The sequence below is a fragment of the Nelumbo nucifera genome, chromosome 1 (genome assembly GCF_055504915.1).
Source record: "Nelumbo nucifera cultivar China Antique chromosome 1, China Antique-T2T, whole genome shotgun sequence".
NCBI classification, from domain to species: Eukaryota; Viridiplantae; Streptophyta; class Magnoliopsida; order Proteales; family Nelumbonaceae; genus Nelumbo; species Nelumbo nucifera.
In genome coordinates, this window is record NC_142649.1 from 137,832,432 (window position 1) to 137,853,421 (window position 20,990).

Sequence of the window (20,990 nt, forward strand, 5' to 3'; positions counted from 1 at the left end):
TTGCAATGTGGCAATTTGATTGGGGCAACACATTTTCCTCTGCCATTCCAGCTTAAAACATCTTGCAACATGACTAAAATAAGCCCTTAGGGAAGCATTTTCAAAGTAAAATATCGAAACCTAGGATGGCACATATAACTATGAGGAAGCCCCAAACAAGGTGACATATAGTGTTGATGAGGACTCCAAGGAGCTTCCTATTGGCCTATCCAATGGATGATTTGGATAAATCATCCTCCAATATGCAGAAATAGGTTGGATTGTCTGTTAAGCTTTCTGGATTAACCCAATCAGGAAATACACTTATATAGTAATATACATGTAATATGTAATCTATAAATACACGAATATGTATAGGAGCAGATCTAACATCACAGCAGTAAGCACCACAGAGGACTTAAATCATAGATGGATAAAACATAACACCCCAGCCCAAATCTTGCATGCAACCTATCAGCCAAAATCCATGAATATCGCATGGCCATTGGATCCCCAAATGCTGAAATAGAGGAAGTTGTCACAAAGTGAAAGAAAAGAAAAGTACCAGACAACCCCAAAAAGCAAACCCTTCATTATAAATAAATGATGATTTAAACCATTGCAAGAGATGCTATGAAACCTCATTTACACTATCCCCTCTGAGACCCCTTTGAAGGACCAAACCATATTTGATTTACAAAATATATGCTTAGATTTGACAAAAACTCTTCTGATTTATAATGCACCTTAAGCACCACATTACTTTTCCTGATTTTTTTTTCTGCAACCACTATATAGGATCGGCTACATGAATCCTATTTTGCCAATCCTTTTCAGTAAATATTCTCCACCAGTTAATTTTCTTGGAAGATGAATTAATCCAATATACTTTGATTGATCTTAGCAACGGTGAAGTTGGATCAACAATTGGAAAGCACAAGGCCATCATAATGCTTCCCTGACATTGTAATTACTGTCTATCGCACCACCTACAGTATAACAAATTGACAACCAAGACATGTAGCTCAAACTTCCTGTGAATGATTACATTCAACCAACTGTTTGTAACTTGTCTGACCTCCTTCCATGCAGCAAGTCATTAATAAAACATTATATTTTATTAGCAAGACCTGTATATTACATTACTATGATCCCATACGCAAATTCTGAACAACCAAATAGTCCTAATTTCATCATATCCTAGTTAAAAGTTGAGATTCATACCTAGTTTCTATTATGATTTGAGCACTCTAACAAGTTAAACATAGATTTCATGTTTACTCACCAGTTCTTATTTTTCTTAACACAAATTAACAACAATAGAAAAATAAATGGAACTTGCTGATTGTGAATTTCCAATTATTTCCCGAGAGAAAAGAAACATTCCTTAATCAAAACAGTATAACTTCAACATGAATTTTTATGCAAATCATACCCATGCTAAAGTAGTTCCAAAATCCTCCACGAAATGTGTGGTAGCCTTCCTGAGGAGCAGTCAACAACAAACACTGTTTGTAAGCAAGTAATGTTCACAGTTCACTTGTGACAGGATTTTTACTGAAGCTAAGTCAAGCAAGATAAAGAAATTGATACAAGTAGTCAGTGAGCTCAGGAAAGTTTTTTCTCAACTTTTTTTTATCAATTTTTCCCAACCTTTTTGACTCCAGAGTCCAGACCCAGTGGTTAATTAGAACATCAGGTTATTTTCTATGCCATTTTTGGAGAAAAGACTACTACATGTTGAATTAGAACACATCAGCAAAGCGTATAAGTCATGATTTGAACATTCACTCTTGATTATAAAAAAAAAAAAATGAATTAATCAATAAAACTTTGAGAGTTTTGTAAATTTTGCATGAACATTTAAGAGGCATACCTAGGCTCACAGACAAGGCATATTTGAAGGTGGGTGCCTCACTTGAATGCTAACAATACCCCTTTTAAAAGGTACATGCCTGGAGTGCCTTGAATCTTGGCCCAAGCATACACCACTTATGACTTAAATTTTCTGGTTAATTCTTTATACATTCTTATGTGTTTTTCTTTACACCTTTTAATGGTCTATTAATTTCTAAATTACCTTTTATTGGGATGAGTGTGTGTGTGTGCACTAGTAATGGTTTATTAACTAAAAACAAAGACCTTTTGAATACCTGAAGCCCTAGTCATTGTGAATAGGATTTTGGACGGCAAAGTCTCCAGTGAAACAAGGAAATATAATTGATCTCTAATCCCTAATGCTAAAAAGTAATGAATTGCAACCAGAATCACAAAACTAAGTCGTGTACTATCTTAAGAGTCCATCCCTGATAGTGCTATACAGAATTTCTGTTCGCCAGAAGTTAACAAGAAAATACAATGCCCCCATCAAAATATGTATAAACCTCTATGCCCTTGAATTCCTTGTGAACTGATAACCAAAAGCAGAAATTTCCTTTGATTTTACCCATCATATCTTGATCACTACGGCAGATATTATCAAATATCTGAGCATTTGTCTCCCCCCAACACACCATAAGACAGCCATGGGAAGCATCCCCCACACCATTCTTCCCCTTAGCAACTTGTCATAGGTCAGCATTTTCCCAGAGCTGCAGTCCAAACAAAGAACTCGATTTTTGATGAAGCAGAAGAATGCCACATTCTGCTGGCAGGGAAATCATACAGAGGACTATGGTTTAAAATTCTGTAAAAGACTTACAGAGAACAAAAACTTTCCTCCCACATCCATCTCCTACAATCTGACTGTCCCACCTAAGGACTATGCTGCTGAATCCTCTGAAGCAGCTCCACCATTAGGTCCACCTCCCAATCATTCAAATTTCTTCTCAGAACAGAATTCCAAGTAACAATTCCATTTGATATGAAATAGAAGTCCTTGACCAGAGCCTCTCTGTTATGAACAGCCATGAATAAAGATGGGAAAGCTTTTGCCAAAGCTAGCTGTCTACACCACTTAATAGTACAAATATGTTCTCATGTCACTACTAAAATGATCAAGTATCTATTCTAGCAAAAGAATGGTGAAAATGCCAAAAAGATAATAGCAAGAAAAGTATGAGCTTCACGAATGATTACAACACAGCACCATTTACCCTTACAAAAAGTAACAAGATTGCAACACCGGCATTCTTCCCAACTGAGAAGAATGTCCAACATAGATTCTATAATCCTGTACAGATTTAAGAAGAATTTGGAGAAAAAAAGTTGTGAGGCTGGAAGCACCAACCTCTTTATTTATATTAGGATGACATATTTGTGGCAATAATAACAGATCAAAAGACAAAAGTGCCCCATAGACATGTCACAAAAAATTCAATCGATTTCTTCCCTACATTTTGTAACGTTTTTGCTCAATACATCTACAGACGTCCCCCTCCCCCCCAAAAAAAAAAATAAATAAATAAAATAAAAGAAAAAAGAAAAAAGAAAAAGAAAAAGAAATATTCCTGTTTTTGACACTATTGGGTTGGCTGTGTGGAATGGTCAAGTTTGAGGATTTACTTCCCATGTTTTGTTAATTATATTATGCTTAGATTATACAACTTAGGAAATAAAACTAAAATAAACTATAAAATGACATCTTATGCATACAGATACACATATAACATACACAATGTGTCCAAGTGGGCTTCATCTAATGTCATTATATAGTGCAGTTATGTATATTTCATATATATGCATATGCATGCATAACATAATCTTGACTGACAACTAGGGTTCATACAGGTGAAGAGAAACGGCTTGTGGGGTATGCCTAATGTCCCACACACCCAAACAAGTTATGTTATAAACTAATGAAATACAATAGGTGAGAAAGGACCATCGTGCCCTTCTCTAGTTCAAGAAAGAATAAAGAAATATAAAGTGATATGGTACATATGATACACAATAAAAAGATACTCCCAAACATGAGAATCAAGAGATCAGCCCTTCTCACAACACCCCCTTCAAACTGATGCCAAGAAAGAAGCATCAGTTTGTCAGCCAGAAATTTGTGTCGAGGACAAGTCATAGCTTTGGTGAAGAAGTCTGCAAGTTGAAGTCCAAAAGAGATATGAGGAAGGGAAATGTGGCTAGCAAGAAACTGATCTCGAATAAAATGGCAATCGACCTCAATGTGCTTTGTACATTCATGGAACACAAGGTTTGAGGCAACCTTGATTGCACTGGCATTACCAACATGGATAGAACTGGATGAGAGGCTGGAATATGTAGGTCCTGAAGAAGAGCTTTCAACCATACAATCTCACTACAAACAGATGACATAGCACGATATTCAACTTCAATGAAGGATTTAGATACTGCTGGTTGCTTCTTGCACTTACAGGAAATAAAAGAATCACCCAAGAAAACACATCATCCTATTGTAGACCTTCAGGTGTTTGGGCACCTTGCCCAATCAACATTAGCATAAGCAAACAAATCCAAAGAAGATGATGATGAGAAAAACAAGCCATGAGACAATGTACCACGAAGGTATCTAATAATCCAAATGACAAAAGACATATGTGGTTGTTGAGGAATTGAGACAAAATGGCTAACCACTTGGACAGCATAGGAGATATCAAGACGAGTCATGGTGAGATAGATGAGGCTACCTACAAGTTGTCGATATAATGTAGCATTAGTAAGAGGTTCATCATCATCTTTAGAAAGCTTCAAATTGATCTCAAGAGATGTGTCAACCTGCTTATCATCTGTAAGATGAGCCAATGTGACCAAATCCATAGCATACTTCTGCTAGTTGAGAAGACCAAGATCCTTCATCTTAAAGGTCTTACTAAGAAGACCCTTCACATGTGTAATACCCTCAAGATCATCTCCAGTAATAAGGATGTCATCCACATATAAAAGTAAAAAAGTAATACCTTGTGGCCAAGTGAGGATAAAGAGTAAATAATCTTAAGGACTCCAAATAAAGCCGACATCTATAATAACAAAACGAAATCTCTCAAACCAAGCTCTAGGAGCTTGTTTGATTCGACAGAGAGACCTATTCAGATGACAAACCATGGAAGGATCATCACAATATCCTAGAGGGTGTTTTATAAACACTATCTCCTTCAAATGTCCATTTAGAAAAGCATTCTTGACATCTATCTGATGGATAACCCATTGTTTGACAGCAGAGATGGAAAGCACAAAATCAATGCCATACAAGTCTTGTACTTATCAAGGCTGGCAATATAACCTTGTACCACCAAACAAGCCTTGTACCTATCAAAGCTGCCCTCAAAATTCACTTTTATAGAGTAGACCCATTGACCATAGTTTCCACGGCACCAAGGTGAGGCTAGGTGACAGGGGGCGCCTAGTCACCTAGGCATCACCTAGGCAATGGATTTTTTATGTTAAAAACATAGATCCTAGGGTAGTTCCCTAGGTACCATAACCATATTTCCTTAATATTAGTCATAATTTTCATAAGAAAAGTATAAGTTCATATAGGGGCTGAACCCTTATTTTTGTATAGAAAATCAACATATTTATGAGAAGAAAAAGAAGGAAAATAAAATTCAAAAAATATAGGGGATGAACCCTTAGTAGTAGTAGTAGTAGTAGTAGAAGGAGAATAAGAAGAAGAATATATGGAAGAAGAAAATGTGTTGATTAGATAAAATTTTAAGTTCTTCCTTATTGGTTCAGGTTTCGAAGTCTTTGAGGGTTCAATACAGGATGTAGCAATGTTTGTGTTGATTAAACCCTAATAAATAAGAATATAAGAAAAAGAAATTAGTATATAAACACACAAAATGATTATTTTAGTTTAATAATGTCTATTTTATAATTATAATATCAAAACAAAGAATGAACAAAAAAGTATTTTATAGTAGGAAGTAAGAAACTGCTTGGCGATTAGGTGAGGCGAGCCTCAAAGGGTGCCTTGACAACTATGCCATCGACTGCCAATGATAAAAGCATCAAGAGGAGCAAGAACCAAGTCCCAAGTATCATTTTCTAGGAGAACCCGGCTGAGTGTCTATTTTATGTTAAAAATAATAGAAATGGTGACTCAGTTGGTGTCACTTTTAATGAAAAGGAAAACATAATGGATTTAGGCACTTTATATGGTTCTTAAAAGTGCACAAGGCATTTTGTACAAACTTTTTTTTGATAGATGCATTTTGCACAAACATAATACCAAATATATGTACCAATAGATAGAAAAACTCAGAACTGGTGTAATCAATAGTACAAAATCAAAACTCAGATGAAAAGAATTAAATAGGCATTTGGAAACAAATAACATTGAGAAATAAAAAGAATAAAGAATTAGTATTGCTCTAAGAAGTGTTGCAGTCATAGAATATCTCTCCTCATTTAGTGGCAAAAGGTATATTCTTTAGCAAGTTACATAATACAATGGAGGGCTGCTTACCATGTTCAGCGAGTCTGTTTGAGAGACACGATGAAATGCATGCAATGAATGTGGTAATTCCAAAGGTGGAATGGGATCACAGGCACCTTCTTTAGGGGCTCTCATCCTCATGATAATATGCCAGCTGGAATACTTTAGTAATGTTAGTAAATTGAATTACTAAGAATATAGAAAAATGGTACAAGAGTATAGTCGTAGAATGGTTCAAGAATATTTTCATGTGATACAAAGTTTTAAATGGATCAGATTCAGGATATGAAGCTCCAATAAGAAGAAAAAAGAGAAACAATAGTACTGGGAAATATCTGGAAATGAAAGAAACATGTATACAGAATCATAGTCCATGCAATTACATGTATTCTATAGGAAAACTTTCAGTATTGAGAGATAAAATAAAGCTGTAACAGTTTGGATAAATTATTTTTTACATCCATTAATGTAATAAAAAGTCATATAAACAGAAAGAAAGTAGGAAATAATTGAATTTCCCAGAGAAACTAAAAGATATATTGTGCTCACAAGCACGAAAGAATAATTCACAATGAAATCGAGCAAAACTGTAACTAAAATCAGCATATTTATCCACTACACTGCAAAGGCATGATCTCACCTATCAGAATAACAATACTTGGTACCATTTCCTAAAAGTCAAAACATTGCAGTCTAGCCTTTCTAATCTTCACAAATCCATGTTAATAGCAACCCTGAAGATAGTATACAAATTAACCTCCAAGAAGGGCACAACCAGCTCTATATAGTAAAAACTGTACAACTAGAACCCTAAATCCAAAAAACAGACAAAGAACAGAAAAACAATCATCTTGCACTCCAAACAAGTTGTGTCCTGAAAGGATTGAAATTATCAGGATATCTTGGAAAGCTCTCTGCACTGAGACCAAAGACACAATCCTATCGAACTGTTCTTGATAAATAGCATTCCTTACAAACTGTTGTCCAAGGTGTTGTCTAGGAGGTTAAAGGGAATAAATCATGGGGTAGTAGGAGAAACCCAAATGGCCTTCATGGAAGGCAGGCAAATTTTGGATGGGATCTTGGTGGCTAGTGAATGTATTGATTCCAGGTTAAGAAGCAATTGACCGAGGCTGGTTTGCAAAATTGACATCGAGAAAGCGTACGATCATGTGGAGTGGGGTTCTCTTGGAAGAAATGTAAAGATTAATGGGGTCTGGGGAGAAGTGGAGAAGTTGGATGTTTGCATGTGTTTCATGTCTCCTTCTCCTTACTTATTAATCGAGTTTCTTCTGAATTCTTCCATGCCCCTAGGGGTCTCTGACAAGGGGACCCAATATCACCATTTCTGTTTGTACTAGTAATGGAAGTGCCAAACTTGCTCATGGTTAAGGTCTCACAGCAGGGCCAGATTGAAGGTTTCAAAGTGGGGGTGGAGGGTCCTAACATTTCACACCTCCAGTATGCGGATGACACACTATTTTTCTTGGATGCTTCAGTGGATCAGGTGCTGAATCTTAGAGTCATTTTGGCAAATTTTGAGATGCTCACAGGTTTGAAGGTAAATCTGGCCAAGAGTTTGCTGATTGGGGTGGGGGAAATAAAGAGGGAGGAGATGGATCAGTTTGCTACAGTCTAGGGATGCCAAGTCGGGGAGTTGCCTTTCCTTTACTTGGGTTTTCCAGTAGGGCCAAAAGTCTCCGCAACAGAGGCCTGGAGATCAATAATTGAGGGTGGAGAAGAGATTGGAGGGTTGGAAAGCAACATATCTCTCTCTGGGTGGCAGAATTACACTAGTTAGAAGTGTGCTAACTAGTTTACTGACTTATTATCTATCTTTTCTGGAGATTACAGGAAAGATTGCGAAAAGAATCAAGAAACTTCAGAGGGATATTTTGTGGGAAGGGCCTGGGGTGAGAAGAAGTTTCATCTGGTGAGGTGGGACAAGGTGTTTAGGCCAAAAAGAAGAGGTGGTTTGGGTATTAGGAGGTCAAAATATTCAACAAGGCCCTATTGGATAAGTGGTTGAGGGAGAGGGAATCCTTATGGAGGAGGGTTGTAGTTGGAAAATATGGGATGGTGAGATTTGGGTGAGAGTCAAGGGAGGTTTCCGGCACTTACAGGGTGAGTGTTTGGAAAGAGATTATGCATTTCAATCAAGAATTCATAGCTGCAGTCAGATTCAAAGTGGGGGATGGGTCAAGGGTAAGATTTTGGGAGGATGAGTGGTGTGATGTGGGTAAGCTAATGTGAGGTTTTCCCAAAGCTGTACAGGTTGACAGAGCATCACATAAGAGTTGATGGGTGCTTCAAAACGAAGGGAGATCAGATTGTTTGGTGCCCCAAATTCATAAGACCTTTGCTGGATCAGGAATTGGAGGAATGCATTCAACTACTAGGAAAACTACAAGAGGTTGAGGTATCACCCTCCTCGAGAGATGGTATGTGGTGGAAAGAGTGCAGGAATGGGGTTTTCACTGTGAAATCATTCTACTTGGCAATGGTGGAGAATCAACTGGTTTCAGATCAAGTAGGAGTTTGGGGGAACCCTGTTCCACCTAGAGTGGAAGCTTTTGCTTGGTTGGTGACCTTGGACAGTGGTCTAACAGTTGACCACCTAAAAAGTAGGGGTTTCTCCTTAGCAAGTGTTTGTGTTTTGTGCTACTCGAATGAAGAGACTGTTTTTCATCTTTTCTTTTCTTGTAAGATTGCACAAACCATCTGGAATTTCCATTCCTCTCTTTTTGGGTAGAGAGTGTTTCAGCCAAAGTCTACAGCAGAAATATTTTCTTCCTGGCCACGTTTTGAAGGCAGCAGGAGAACAAGGATTGTTTGGAGTGGTATTACTTTTGGTGTTTGTTGGCTCCTATCAAAAGAAAGAAATAGAAGGATTTTCGAAGAAAAAGCTAAAATTCCTGAAACTCTGGCAGCTATGGTGGGAAAGTTAGTAGTAGATTGGGTCTGGGTGCTCCCAGATTTTGATCAAGTCAGTAGATCAGATTTGGGGGAGAACTTTTGGAGTGTATTGGAGATTCATCAAGTGTAATCAGTTGTCAGTTTCTGGTTCAGATAATGTATTCTAGATTAGAGCTTCTCTTTGCTTTTATTGTTTAATGAAATTTCCTTATTGTTCTTCAAAAAAAAAATAATAATCTTCTCTTCCATATAACTTTTTCTCTCAAGAACTCTTCTGTTTCCAAAAACACCAAATCACCACAGCTAGGATGGAAATCCAACTTGTAAGTAATTTAATATAAGTTTCAGAAATTGTTGTAATCCAACTATGCAGTTTTGTCCTTCAAGTCAGGCAAATTGACCACCATGTAGAAGTCCCACAGGCTTTCAAATTATATGTGGTCAGCTACATGAATCCAGCTCCACCATTCCACTCTCTTCTGTGCCAAAAGTCCCACAGGATATATCATCCTAAGAATTTAATCCCAAGCTAATGAAATCAACTTGCTGAAATATGCAAACCAACCTCTGTGGTATTTGAAAGTATGCACAATCTAACAAATTCATGCCATTATAACAAATAACCAGAATTTTTTCATTTCAGAATCCACTCAAATTCTTTGATGCACTTGCTTAATACAATAACATATATCAAAAGTGGGATGAACAAAATAAATTGTAAATGAAGTTGACTAAGCACGTGAATATATGTTAGAAACTCAAATAAGGAGACTGGAATGTGGTACCTATCTATTTTCATTTCTTTTGCTTCCATTACTTGTTTCAAAAACAATTTCACAGACTCCTCATCTGTGCCAGGGTTCCTTTTTCCCTGCAATTTAGCAAATCATTGTATGACCACAAATTGATTTTTTTTTCTTGTAACTGGTAACTTCCAATTTTATTAATTATGAAAAACAAATAATACATTACAATATGGTTGTTCAGAACACTCCAAAATATTATGGGTGCAAATGGATATTGTGGATCTGATGATAAAGATGAGAGAAACACCATGGTTGGTTAGCAATAATGCATGAACATACCAACATGAATGGTGAAGAAAATGAGGTTACCTTGGACAAATCTCACCTAAGCACTGGTCTCAACCTTATCAACCTAAATTCATGAAATATGGAATGTATGTATACAAAAATAATAAATATGAAAGTTGAGAATAATATGCTTATGTTATAGATAGCATGTAAGCCATATGCTATCTATCTATCTATCTATCTATCTATCTATCTATCTATCACTGCAAATGAAAGGTAGCATATGGATTATATATTTCTAATTACAAAAGGTAAAAACAGAACAAGGAAAAAGAAAACATTTTAAGAGGGAATGCAGCCTAAGTTTCCAGCTTCCTGGTTGGCATATTGAGACTGAAGAATCAAAATGCAACTCAATAGAATTAACACATCATTGTATTAGTGTCCTTTGTACTTTGAAAACTCTCTGTAAGACCATTCTTAAAGCTAACATTGTAGCAGACAAAATCTTACCCAGCCAAATGAAAATGGGAGGTTGTTTCCAGTTCCCAGTGGCACAGTAGCAATTGGAGGTGGCTGAGATAGTTTGAGATCGCAAACTACTCCAAGCAACCAACTAGCTGTACCATCTCCACCTGCAACCTAATCAGCTACAGAAAAGTGAAAAAGAAAAATGGGAAAAAAATAGATATCAAGCATCATAAAGCATGGCAACACCACTTCAGACCGAACTTACTATTAGTCTCAACCTTTTCTGAATTTCAGAAGCAAAACCATATCCACTGAGCTTTAGTCTTTCTAATGTGATATATATTTTGTTCAGAACCTTGTCAGGAGCTTCTTCGCTCAAATCGAAAACCTGAACATTAGAATTACCCCTAAAGTAAGCTCCACTGGAGTACTCTTACAGTTTTATCCACCTCTTAGTTCTTAAGTTTTTCTTACAGCCTAAAGAGTTAGCTGCCTTGTTGGTAAAAACCTACAGTAGAATGACAAACAATACCTGATTTCTGTTGAGAAGGCTACGATAAGATTCAAGCAGAGCCCCACCCAGCTGACCACCACTTTTGGAGTTTATGAATACCAAGACCGGACAGGCAGGGGTGTATGAGACATTCTCAACCTCTAAATCGGGTCCAAGAATGTAATTGGGGATATAGAAGTCCTTCAAGAAGTGGTTGGTTTTGCAATCACCCATAGCTATTTCCCAACTGCAATGTCACATTACAGAAGACCATCAAACTTGGAGAAGTGGAAAATCAATACAACTTCTTCCATCAATAACAAATAATTTATTTGACACAATGATAAGGAAAATACAAGCACTCACATCCAACGACATAAGAGAATACAGTGAATTAACCACAATCTATGTTAAATTGACACTTCAAAACAGACCCATAAGCATGTGAGACATGTATGGACATAGATACTGACACCACACTTGAGAGGACTCATCTCTGTCACATATAATATGTGATTAAAGAACCTCAATCCCTATGGGAAAATGTGGATAAATGATAAATTTATAATACTTGATACGTTTGGTTTGGGTTGTTTGCATTGATACATTATTTTTTCAACATTTACACGTTGTTTAAATAACATAAAAAATATATCATCAAAAAATATAGCTTGAAACTAATCTGGGTAGGTTTCAAATTTTAATGTAAACTAAAAAACACAACTAGACTAGTTTTATTCCTTTAAGGATGTTAATGAATTTCTTTGATTAAGAATTTCTCAGTTGTTGATGATTGTAATTGTAATTGGTTCTTGCAGAATTAGGGAAAAGATAGAGAAATAAGAGAGAAAAAGCAGGAATCACTTAATGTGGGCCTGAAATCACTCTAGGGTGTGCTAATCACTCATCACCCTTAGTGTAAGTCATAAGAACTCAAAGAAACTCAATTCATATTGTCTAAAAAGCTCCGTAGTATTTTTAGATTGTAGACTAATGAAAAACCTAATAAATTTAAGAAACAGATTTCTTTTTGATAAGCAAGAAACCGAAAATTATAAAGTTTTTGCATCCAACACTAATTCAAATAAAATTCAGCAACTCTTAAACTACCACACAATTACTGAAATTTTAAACATAAACCAACTATAACTAGAGTCATCAGACCCTATGGTCAACCTCTATAGAAAGATTTAAAATTTAAAATAAATAAATATAGTGTCAAATTCAGCCAAATTTCTAAGTACCAATCTTGCCATATCAAAACTTTCTCTAAGGCCTTTAACTTAAACCACTATATGCCATCAGGATAGCTCCAACAGAAACTCCAACCAAATCAAAATAGACAGGCCTCCAACACCTAAAGGACCACACTTACCCATAAACTACCCATCAAATTTGAGCGGACAGAATCCTGAAGAAGGGGGGGTCTACAAGTTGAAGAAAGTAGTCGAACAAGACTACAATCTGTTTTAAATATTGATGAGAAAAGACAAACAAAGATAAAAGAGAAGAGAAGGAGAGGAGAAGAAGAACTCGAAGATTGGGTTCAAAAAAGAAAGTTTGAAAGCTAGCAATTGCTGCCCCTCTACTTATATTTATATTTCTGTTTCTTTTATTTTACATCATGTTAATACAAAAAGGAAGCTGGGAGCCGCCAGCTTCAGTTTTTGACTCTCAAACACTTTTTTTTCTTTTCTCTTCATAACTCTCTTCTCTCCTCTCTCTCTTCTAGAAAGAAAAGATGGTATCAGAGCCACTTTTACCAAGTGGTCTAGTGTTCAATCCTCGTTACCCCCATTATAATTAAATAAGTTTCAGCACAAGGTATGGGTGTGCTTGTTCACGCTTCAAGCCCAATGGGCTTTCGTGTGAGGGGGCGTGTTAGAGAATATCAACCAATTCAAGGACCTCACCTAACAGCTTAAGCTTTTAGGTTGAATGGTTCTTCCTTCTATTCCGGATCCTACTCCTTTTTGTGTCTTCCAACGTACACACCGTAGAGATCAGCAATGTGACAAAGATGTGGAGCCACCAAACATTGAGCAACCAACACCTTCAGACTCCCAGGAGGAAAGTCCAAATGAACTAGGTACTATCCCACCTGTTGATACCCCAGCTCCCTCTTCAGTTGTGGATGACCTTGACATTCCTATTGCTCAAAGAAAGGGAGTCAGGTCATGCACTACCAAACACCTCATTACCCAGTATGTCTCCTATGACCACATTTCCCCCTCTTATCGTGTTTTCCTATCTGCAGTTGATAACATACCTATACCCAGAAATGTTGCAGAGGTTTTAAAATACCCTACATGGACAGATGCTATGAAGGAGAAGATTAATGCGCTCCATAAGAATCAGACTTGAGAGTTGGTGGATCTTCCAAGGGGGAAGGACCTAGTAGGGTGCAAGTGGGTATTTATAGTAAAACACAAGGCGGACGGGACAATTGAAAGGTACAAAGCAAGGTTGGTAGCAAAAGGGTACAATTAAGTCTATGGTGTTGACTATGATGAGACATTTGCTCCAGTAGCTAAGATGAACTCAATTCGGGTTCTTCTATCATTGGCTGCAAACCTTGATTGGGAATTACATTGGTTGGATATAAAGAATGCCTTCTTAAATGGTGACCTGGAGGAGGAGGTGTACATGGTTCAACCCCTAGGGTTCTGTGCCAAAGGGAGTGAATATAAGGTGTGCAAGCTAAGAAAGTCTCTCTATGGTCTAAAACAATCTCCCATGGCGTGGTTCAGTAAATTTCATATGGTGGTCCAGCAAGTAGGATTCAAACAATGTTAGTCTAATCACACTCTCTTTATGAAGAGATGTCAGGAACAGGTTGTTGTACTAATAGTGTATGTGGATGATATCATCATTATAGGAAACTGGAGCTCAGAAATACAAAGGCTGAAGACATTCCTATCCTCCAAATTGGAAGTGAAAGATCTGGGTCCACTAAAGTACTTTCTTGGAATTGAAGTTGCCCGCTCAAAAAGGGGCATCTTTATTTCTCAAAGGAAGTATGTCCTTGATCTGTTACAAGACATAGGCAAGTTAGGAGCAAAGCTAGCAAATACTCCTATGGATGTAGATCATAAACTAGGTGATTGTGATGGTGAACCTCTGAAATATGTGAAATAGTTTCAAAGGTTAGTGGGAAGGTTGCTCTATTTGTCCATGACACATCCAGACATTGCTTATTTAATTGGGGTCCTAAGATGGTTCATGCATTCCCCTAAGAGACCACACATGGAGGCAGCAGAGAGGATTCTTAGGTATTTGAAGAAGTACCCAAGAACAGGGTTGCTATTCAGTAAACATAATCATCTGAAGGTGGAAGTCTATATAGATGCTAATTGGGCAGGTGTTGTGGATGATAGAAAGTCCACAAGTTGATACTGCACATTTGTGGGAGGAAATCTAGTGACATGGAGAAGCAAAAAACAAAGTGTTGTTGCAAGGTCAAGTGCTGAAGCGGAGTATAGGGCTATGGCACATGGGGTTGTTGAAGTACTTTGGCTAAAGAATCTTCTAGGGGAACTTGGGATAACTATTCACAATCCTATGTCTCTTTACTGTGACAACAAGGCATCTATAAATATTGCTAGCAATCCTGTCCTACACGATAGGACCAAGCATATTGAAGTGGACAAGCACTTCATAAGAGAAAAATTGGAGAAGGGAGAAATTTGTACTCCTTATGTCAACTCTAAGGAGCAACTGGCTGATATTCTCACAAAAGGGCTTCCATACTTGCGGCATAATGAGTTGTGTGACAAGTTGGGCATGATACATATATTCAGCCCAACTTGAGGGAGAGTGTTGTTAGAATTAGTTTTTTTATTTCTGTTGTTAGGGTGTTGTCAATCTAGGATGCTGTCGGTATGTTCTTTTCTTTGTTTAAGTTCTAATTATTAGGGTGGGCCACTAGGGGCATGCTTGTAATTTCAGTTTCTTTTATTTTACATCATGTTAATACAAATAGGAAGCTGGGAGCCACCAGCTTCAGTTTTTGACTCTCAAACACTTTTTTCTTCTCTTCTCTTCATAACTCTCTTCTCTCTTCTCTCCTCTCTCTCCTCTCTCTTCTGGAAAGAAAAGAAGAACTTTCCTAGGGTTGGAAGTTTCAGCAAAACAAGACCATCGGCTGATTCTTGGAGGTTCTGGCAGTGTGCGGCTGCTACTCAAGGGACCATAGAGCCTTGGAGAGTGTCCAACAATTAGGAAGAATCAGAAGAAGGGAAAAATCTTCAAGATTAGGGTTCAGACTTGGTTTTGAAGGTGGCGGCCAGAATTTTCTGAAGTTGATTCTTTTTTGAGATCAATTTAAAAAAAAAAAAGAAAAAAATAAACTTTTTTGGTTAATCTGAGAGGTGCAGCTAGAAGATCTTTTTCTCCTAAAGTTTTTCACTGTCGCCAATTCTAGGGCAGCAGTTGAACCAGTTACAGCATTCCAGACCAGCAGAGCTGGTCTTTTGGAAAACAGCAGAGCTGTCCTAATATTTTTGGGTAGGTGCCGAACCTATTTCACCCTTTTAGGTCGGCTGTTAACAAATTCTGGGTGTAATTACCTTGTCTCAGTGCTAAAAGGAGTATTTTTTTTACCAATATCTCGACAAGAATGGAGTTTAAGAATCAAGGGGAAGGTGCTTTGAGGACTGGTGGTTCTGGTAACATGTCTGAGAATACATTTAAGGTTACAACTGTCAAGTTTGACAGATCAAATTACTTGGAATGGGCTCAATCAGCCATGATGGCCATTGGGGGTAGAGGAAAACTGAACTATTTGTTGGGGGATGTGAAGGAACCAACTAAGGAGGACCCAACCTATGCCAAATGGGTTCAGGAGAACTATTTGGTTATGACATGGCTGTGCAACTCCATACAGCCCCACATCAGTCGAAATTACTTGTGGGCAAAAACAGCTAAGGAAATTTGGGACATCATGAAAGAAACCTATTCCTAACCTCTTAATGTTGCTAGGGCCTATGAGATAAAACGTGAAGTAAACAACTTTAAGCAAGGAGAGAAACTAGTCTTAGTTTACTTCTCAACCTTGAAATCCCTATGGCATGAAATTGATCACCTAGAGACAATTAAATGGGAAAGTCAAAATGATGCACAAACTTATAGGAAGCAGGTTGAAACTAATAGGGTGTTTGAATTCTTAGCTGGTTTGAATTCTGAATATTATATTGTGAGACAACAACTTCTCATGAGAGAAAGTGTGACCTTATCACAAGCCTATTCCTTAGTGCATAGTGAAGAAAGTAGGAGAAAAGTTATGCTGCAGCATCAACCTTTTGAATCAGCCTTGGCAACAGTCAAACCAAAGTTTGGGGGTGATAAGAAGAGGATATAAAGAATGAAGATAAGAGGGAGCTAGTATGTGAACATTGCAAGAAACCAATACTAAAGACACATGTTGGAAGTTACATCCACATCTAGTTCCATCAAAGCTCAAAAACAAAAGGGGAAATGCTAATGTGGTTGTTACTACAAATGGAGCACCCTCATCGAGCACAAGAGCTACATCCTAGACACCATAGCTGTTGTTCGGGCTACTCTGACTCAATTGGAGAGTGAAGTTGGCAATTCAGCATCATTATCTCAGCCATCAGTTACAACATCTGCTACTCCCACTTCAGCATTTGCTCATTCAGGTACACGGGCCTCAGCTTATCATGCCTCAGCCCCAGGTAACACTGAACCTTGTTGGATATTAGACTCAGGTGCATCTGATCACATGACTGACTTATCTTCACTGTTTACTACCTATCACTTAACCTCTGGCAGAGACAAAGTGACTATTGCTTATGGCTCTCTTGTTCCCATTTCTGGCAAGGGAGACACCAAATTGTCTAATGCCATTTCTTTGTCTTCAGTTTTACATGTTCCTAAACTTAGTACTAACTTGCTTTCTATCAGTAGCATTACTAAAACCCTAATTTGTTTAGTGACTTTTTTTCCTGATCGATGTGTTTTACAGAAATTGGAGACAAAGAAGGTGATTAGGATTGGCCATTAGACGAATGGAATCTACCTGCTTGGAGGGAACTCACATGAGGAAGACAGTGAAGTTGGGAGATCATTTGTTTCTCAACCTATGGGTCAGGTTATGCTTTGGCATAACTAGTTAGGTCATTTATCTTTTAGGTCTTTGAAAAGTTTGTTTCTTAGTTTGTTTGAGTCAGCCTAGATGTTTAATTTGAAGTGTGAAAGTTGTGAGCTTGCAAAGTATTATAGAACAACCTATTCCTTGAGTAATAAAAGAAGTAGTATTCCTTTTGAAATTATACATACTGATGTTTGGGGATCTTATCATATCACTGCTATGGGGGGTACAGATATTTGTTTTTTGTTGATGACTATACTCGTTTTTCATGGGTTTACCTTATGCGTTCCCGAGATGAGGTTTCTGCCTTAACCTAGACCTTTCATCAAATGATTTTAACTCAGTTTGGGGTCAAAATCAAAATTTTCAAATCCGATAATGCAAAAGAGTATTTTGCAAAACCCTTAACCTCATATTTCCTTGACCATGGGATTATCCATCAGAGTACCTATCCTCATACTCCTCAGCAAAATGGGGTTGCTGAGAGGAAGAACAAACATATACTAGAGGTAGCTAAAAGCATTATGTTCAGCTCCAATGTGCCTATACGATTCTGGGGAGATCCCATTCATACAGTTGAATACCTCATCAACCGAGTTCCTTCACGGGTTCTCAACATGAAAATTCCATTCACCCTCTTATATCCTGATAAAGAGTTGTTCACTATTCCTCTTAAGACCTTTGGATGTACTTGCTTTGTTCGGACCCTTGGACCTCATCGTTCCAAATTTGATCCTAAAGCCTCAAAATGCATTTTCCTCGGTTATGCACAAACTCAAAAGGGATATTGCTACTATGAACCTACTTCTGCGAGGAGATTTGTCTCTATAGATGTCACTTTCTTTGAGGATGTACCATATTATCCTAAGTTTCTTTTCAGGGGGAGAGTAGTGAGGTGGGAATTCATTTACTAGAAATTCCATTGCCTGTCCCTATCACTGAAGGGGAGTGTAGTGAGGAGGGTTGTTAGAGGTGTCGAGATTTGAGAGTTTACCACAGACGGTGGAGTAGGTTGATTTCGGTCATCAACAGTCTAGGCTAGTCCTAGTTCCTTCTACGGATCCAAATCCAGGTACCACAATTCCTTCATCTTCCATTACAGATGAGATACCTTCCATTGTTGAGCCTTCACCTCCATTGGATGACCTTGACCTTCCTATTGCAGTCCATAAGGTGAAACACCGTTGTACTTCATCTACAACTCATTGTATTTCCTAGTTCTTGTCTTATGATAACTTGTCTCCATCTTACATGTCCTTTTTGGCATCCATTGCTGCTATTCCCATTCCCAGAACAGTGCAGGAAGCCATGTCAGTTCTTGAGTGGAAAGGTGCAATGAAAGTAGAAATGGATGCCCTTCTAAAGAACAAGACATGGAAGCTAGTTGATCAATCCAAAGGGAAGAAACTAGTGGGGTGCAAATGGGTGTTTATAGTGAAGCATAATGCTGATTGTTCCATTGAAAGGTATAAAGCCAGATTGGTTGCAAAGGGATTTACTCAGACATATGGCATAGACTACTTGGAGACTTTTGCACCAGTAGCCAAGATGAACACTATCAGGGTTTTATTATCTCTTACAGCTAATTACTCATGGCCCTTGTTTCAGATGGATGTTAAAAATTTCTTCCTTAATGGTAACTTACAAGAGGAAGTGTACATATAGTTGCCTCCTGGATTTTATAATACAGACACAGGAAAGAAGGTTTGTCGACTAAATAAGGCTTTATATGGACTGAAACAGTCTCCTAGAACCTGGTTTAATATATTCGAACAAGCTCTTGAAAATTTTGGCTATGTACAAGATCGTACTCTCTTTATTAAGAAAGTGGATACCTCCTTAACACTGCTAGCTGTACATGTGGATGATATTGTGGTGACAATGAGTGATACCCATGAGATTGACTTTCTTAAGCAACTCCTTCACCAAGAATTTGAGGTTAAAGACCTAGGAGAGATATGGTATTTCTTGGGTATTGAGGTAGCATGGTCTAAGCATGGGATTTTTGTTTTCCAAATGAAGTATGTTCTTGATTTGTTGGAAGAAACAAGGAAATTAGGTGTTAAACCTGCTGAAACACCTATTAAACAAAATCCCAAGATCAGTGCAGAAGGTGGAGAGCCCCTTAAGGATAAAGTTATGTTCCAACGGTTAGTTGGAAAACTTCTCTATCTTTGTCTCACACGACCAAACATCAGTTATGCAGTTAGTGTTGTTAGCCAATATATGCATTCTCCTAGAACTACTCACCTACTTGCAGTTGAGAGAATATTGGCATATTTGAAGAGATGTCCAGGCAGAGGTATACTATTCAAAGATAATGGTTACATGAAAATAGAAGTTTACACAGTTGCTGATTGGGCTAGATGTGTTTATGATAGGAGGTCTACCTCTGGGTATTGTACCTTTGTAGCGAGTAATCTTGTTTCTTGGAGGAGTAAGAAACAAAATGTTGTTGTTCGCTCCAGCGCTGAAGCTGAATATAGGTCAATGGCAAATGGTGTGGCTGAAGTATTATGGCTGAAATCCCTATTTGAGGAGTTGGGTATCACTTATGAAAAGTCCCTAATGTTGTACTATGATAATCAGGCTGCTATTAACATAGCCCATAATCCAGTATAGCATGACAGAACTAAACACATTGAAGTGGACCGACACTTTATCAGAGAGAGAGTTGCTTCACAAGAAGTGTGCCTTCCATATATCGCTTCCGGCATGCAACTTGCAGATCTCTTCACTAAGGCAATTCCAAAGACAAAGCTCAAGGCAGACTTATGCAAGTTGGGAATAACAAACATCTATTCCCAACTTGAGGGGGAGTGTAGATATCATTAGTGTCGTCCCCACCTGTTTCTATTTGTTTATTTATGTTTAGTTTTGTTTAGTTTCAGCCAACAATTATTTTCTATTGATAAATATCTATTTCTTCTTTTTTTATGTAAATAGTAGAGGTAATTCTGGTTTTTCCCCTATCTTTTAATTGTTAAAATAAATATCTGTGGGGCGACAATCAAACTAATGACCCACAATTCTGACTTCTCCTCTTCATTTTCTCCTTCTCTTCTTCTCTCCTTCTTCCTCTCTAATTCTCAGATCTCTTTCTTGTTTTTGTGCATTATATCTAGGACTGATTGCAGTCCTACTCGACAACTAAGACACACCACCCAGTAGTGGAATGACGGGTGTTGGGACAGCCTACCCAATCTGCATCAGCATAGGCCCTCAATTGGATAGGAGAGGATCAAGAGAAGAATAGTCCATGTAATAAGGTGCCACGAACATAACGAATAACCCGATGTACAAAAGTCAAATGGGGTTAACAAGGAGCAGAGAAACTGACCTACAACCTAAACCACATGAGAGATGTCAGGACAAGTCATAGTAAGATAAGAGACCCCACAAGTCGTCAATAAGGGAGGCATCAATGAGTAAAGAACCTTCTGACTTGGACAATTTAACATTCAGCCCCAAGGAAGTATCAACCTGCTTATCATTAGTAGGGTCAGCCAAATTGACAAGATCAAAGGTAAATTTGTCTTGGCAAATGAAATATCCCCAATTACACCTTTGGACTTCAAGTCTTAAGAAATAGGTAAGATAACCCAAATTCATGTGAAAGGAACTATGAAGAAG

General features: G+C 37.8%; 1 protein-coding gene across 6 annotated transcripts in view; it reads right to left on the reverse strand.

The window, feature by feature from the left end:
* The window catches only part of LOC104612253 (diacylglycerol kinase 1-like), a 90,825-nt gene that overhangs the window by 61,713 nt on the left and 8,122 nt on the right, over positions 1-20,990 (reverse strand). For all 6 annotated transcript variants that reach the window (XR_016080240.1, XR_016080241.1, XM_010279611.3 and 3 more), the window contains exons 2-7: positions 11,285-11,492; positions 11,018-11,140; positions 10,795-10,923; positions 10,033-10,118; positions 6,362-6,485; positions 1,415-1,463 (exon numbers count right to left, since the gene is read on the reverse strand). Coding sequence is in view for 4 of the 6 variants with exons in the window: in XM_010279610.3 (XP_010277912.1) it covers positions 1,415-1,463; positions 6,362-6,485; positions 10,033-10,118; positions 10,795-10,923; positions 11,018-11,140; positions 11,285-11,492 (719 nt within the window). In the remaining 2 variants the exon portion in view is untranslated. The remainder of the gene's footprint in view (positions 1-1,414; positions 1,464-6,361; positions 6,486-10,032; positions 10,119-10,794; positions 10,924-11,017; positions 11,141-11,284; positions 11,493-20,990) is intronic.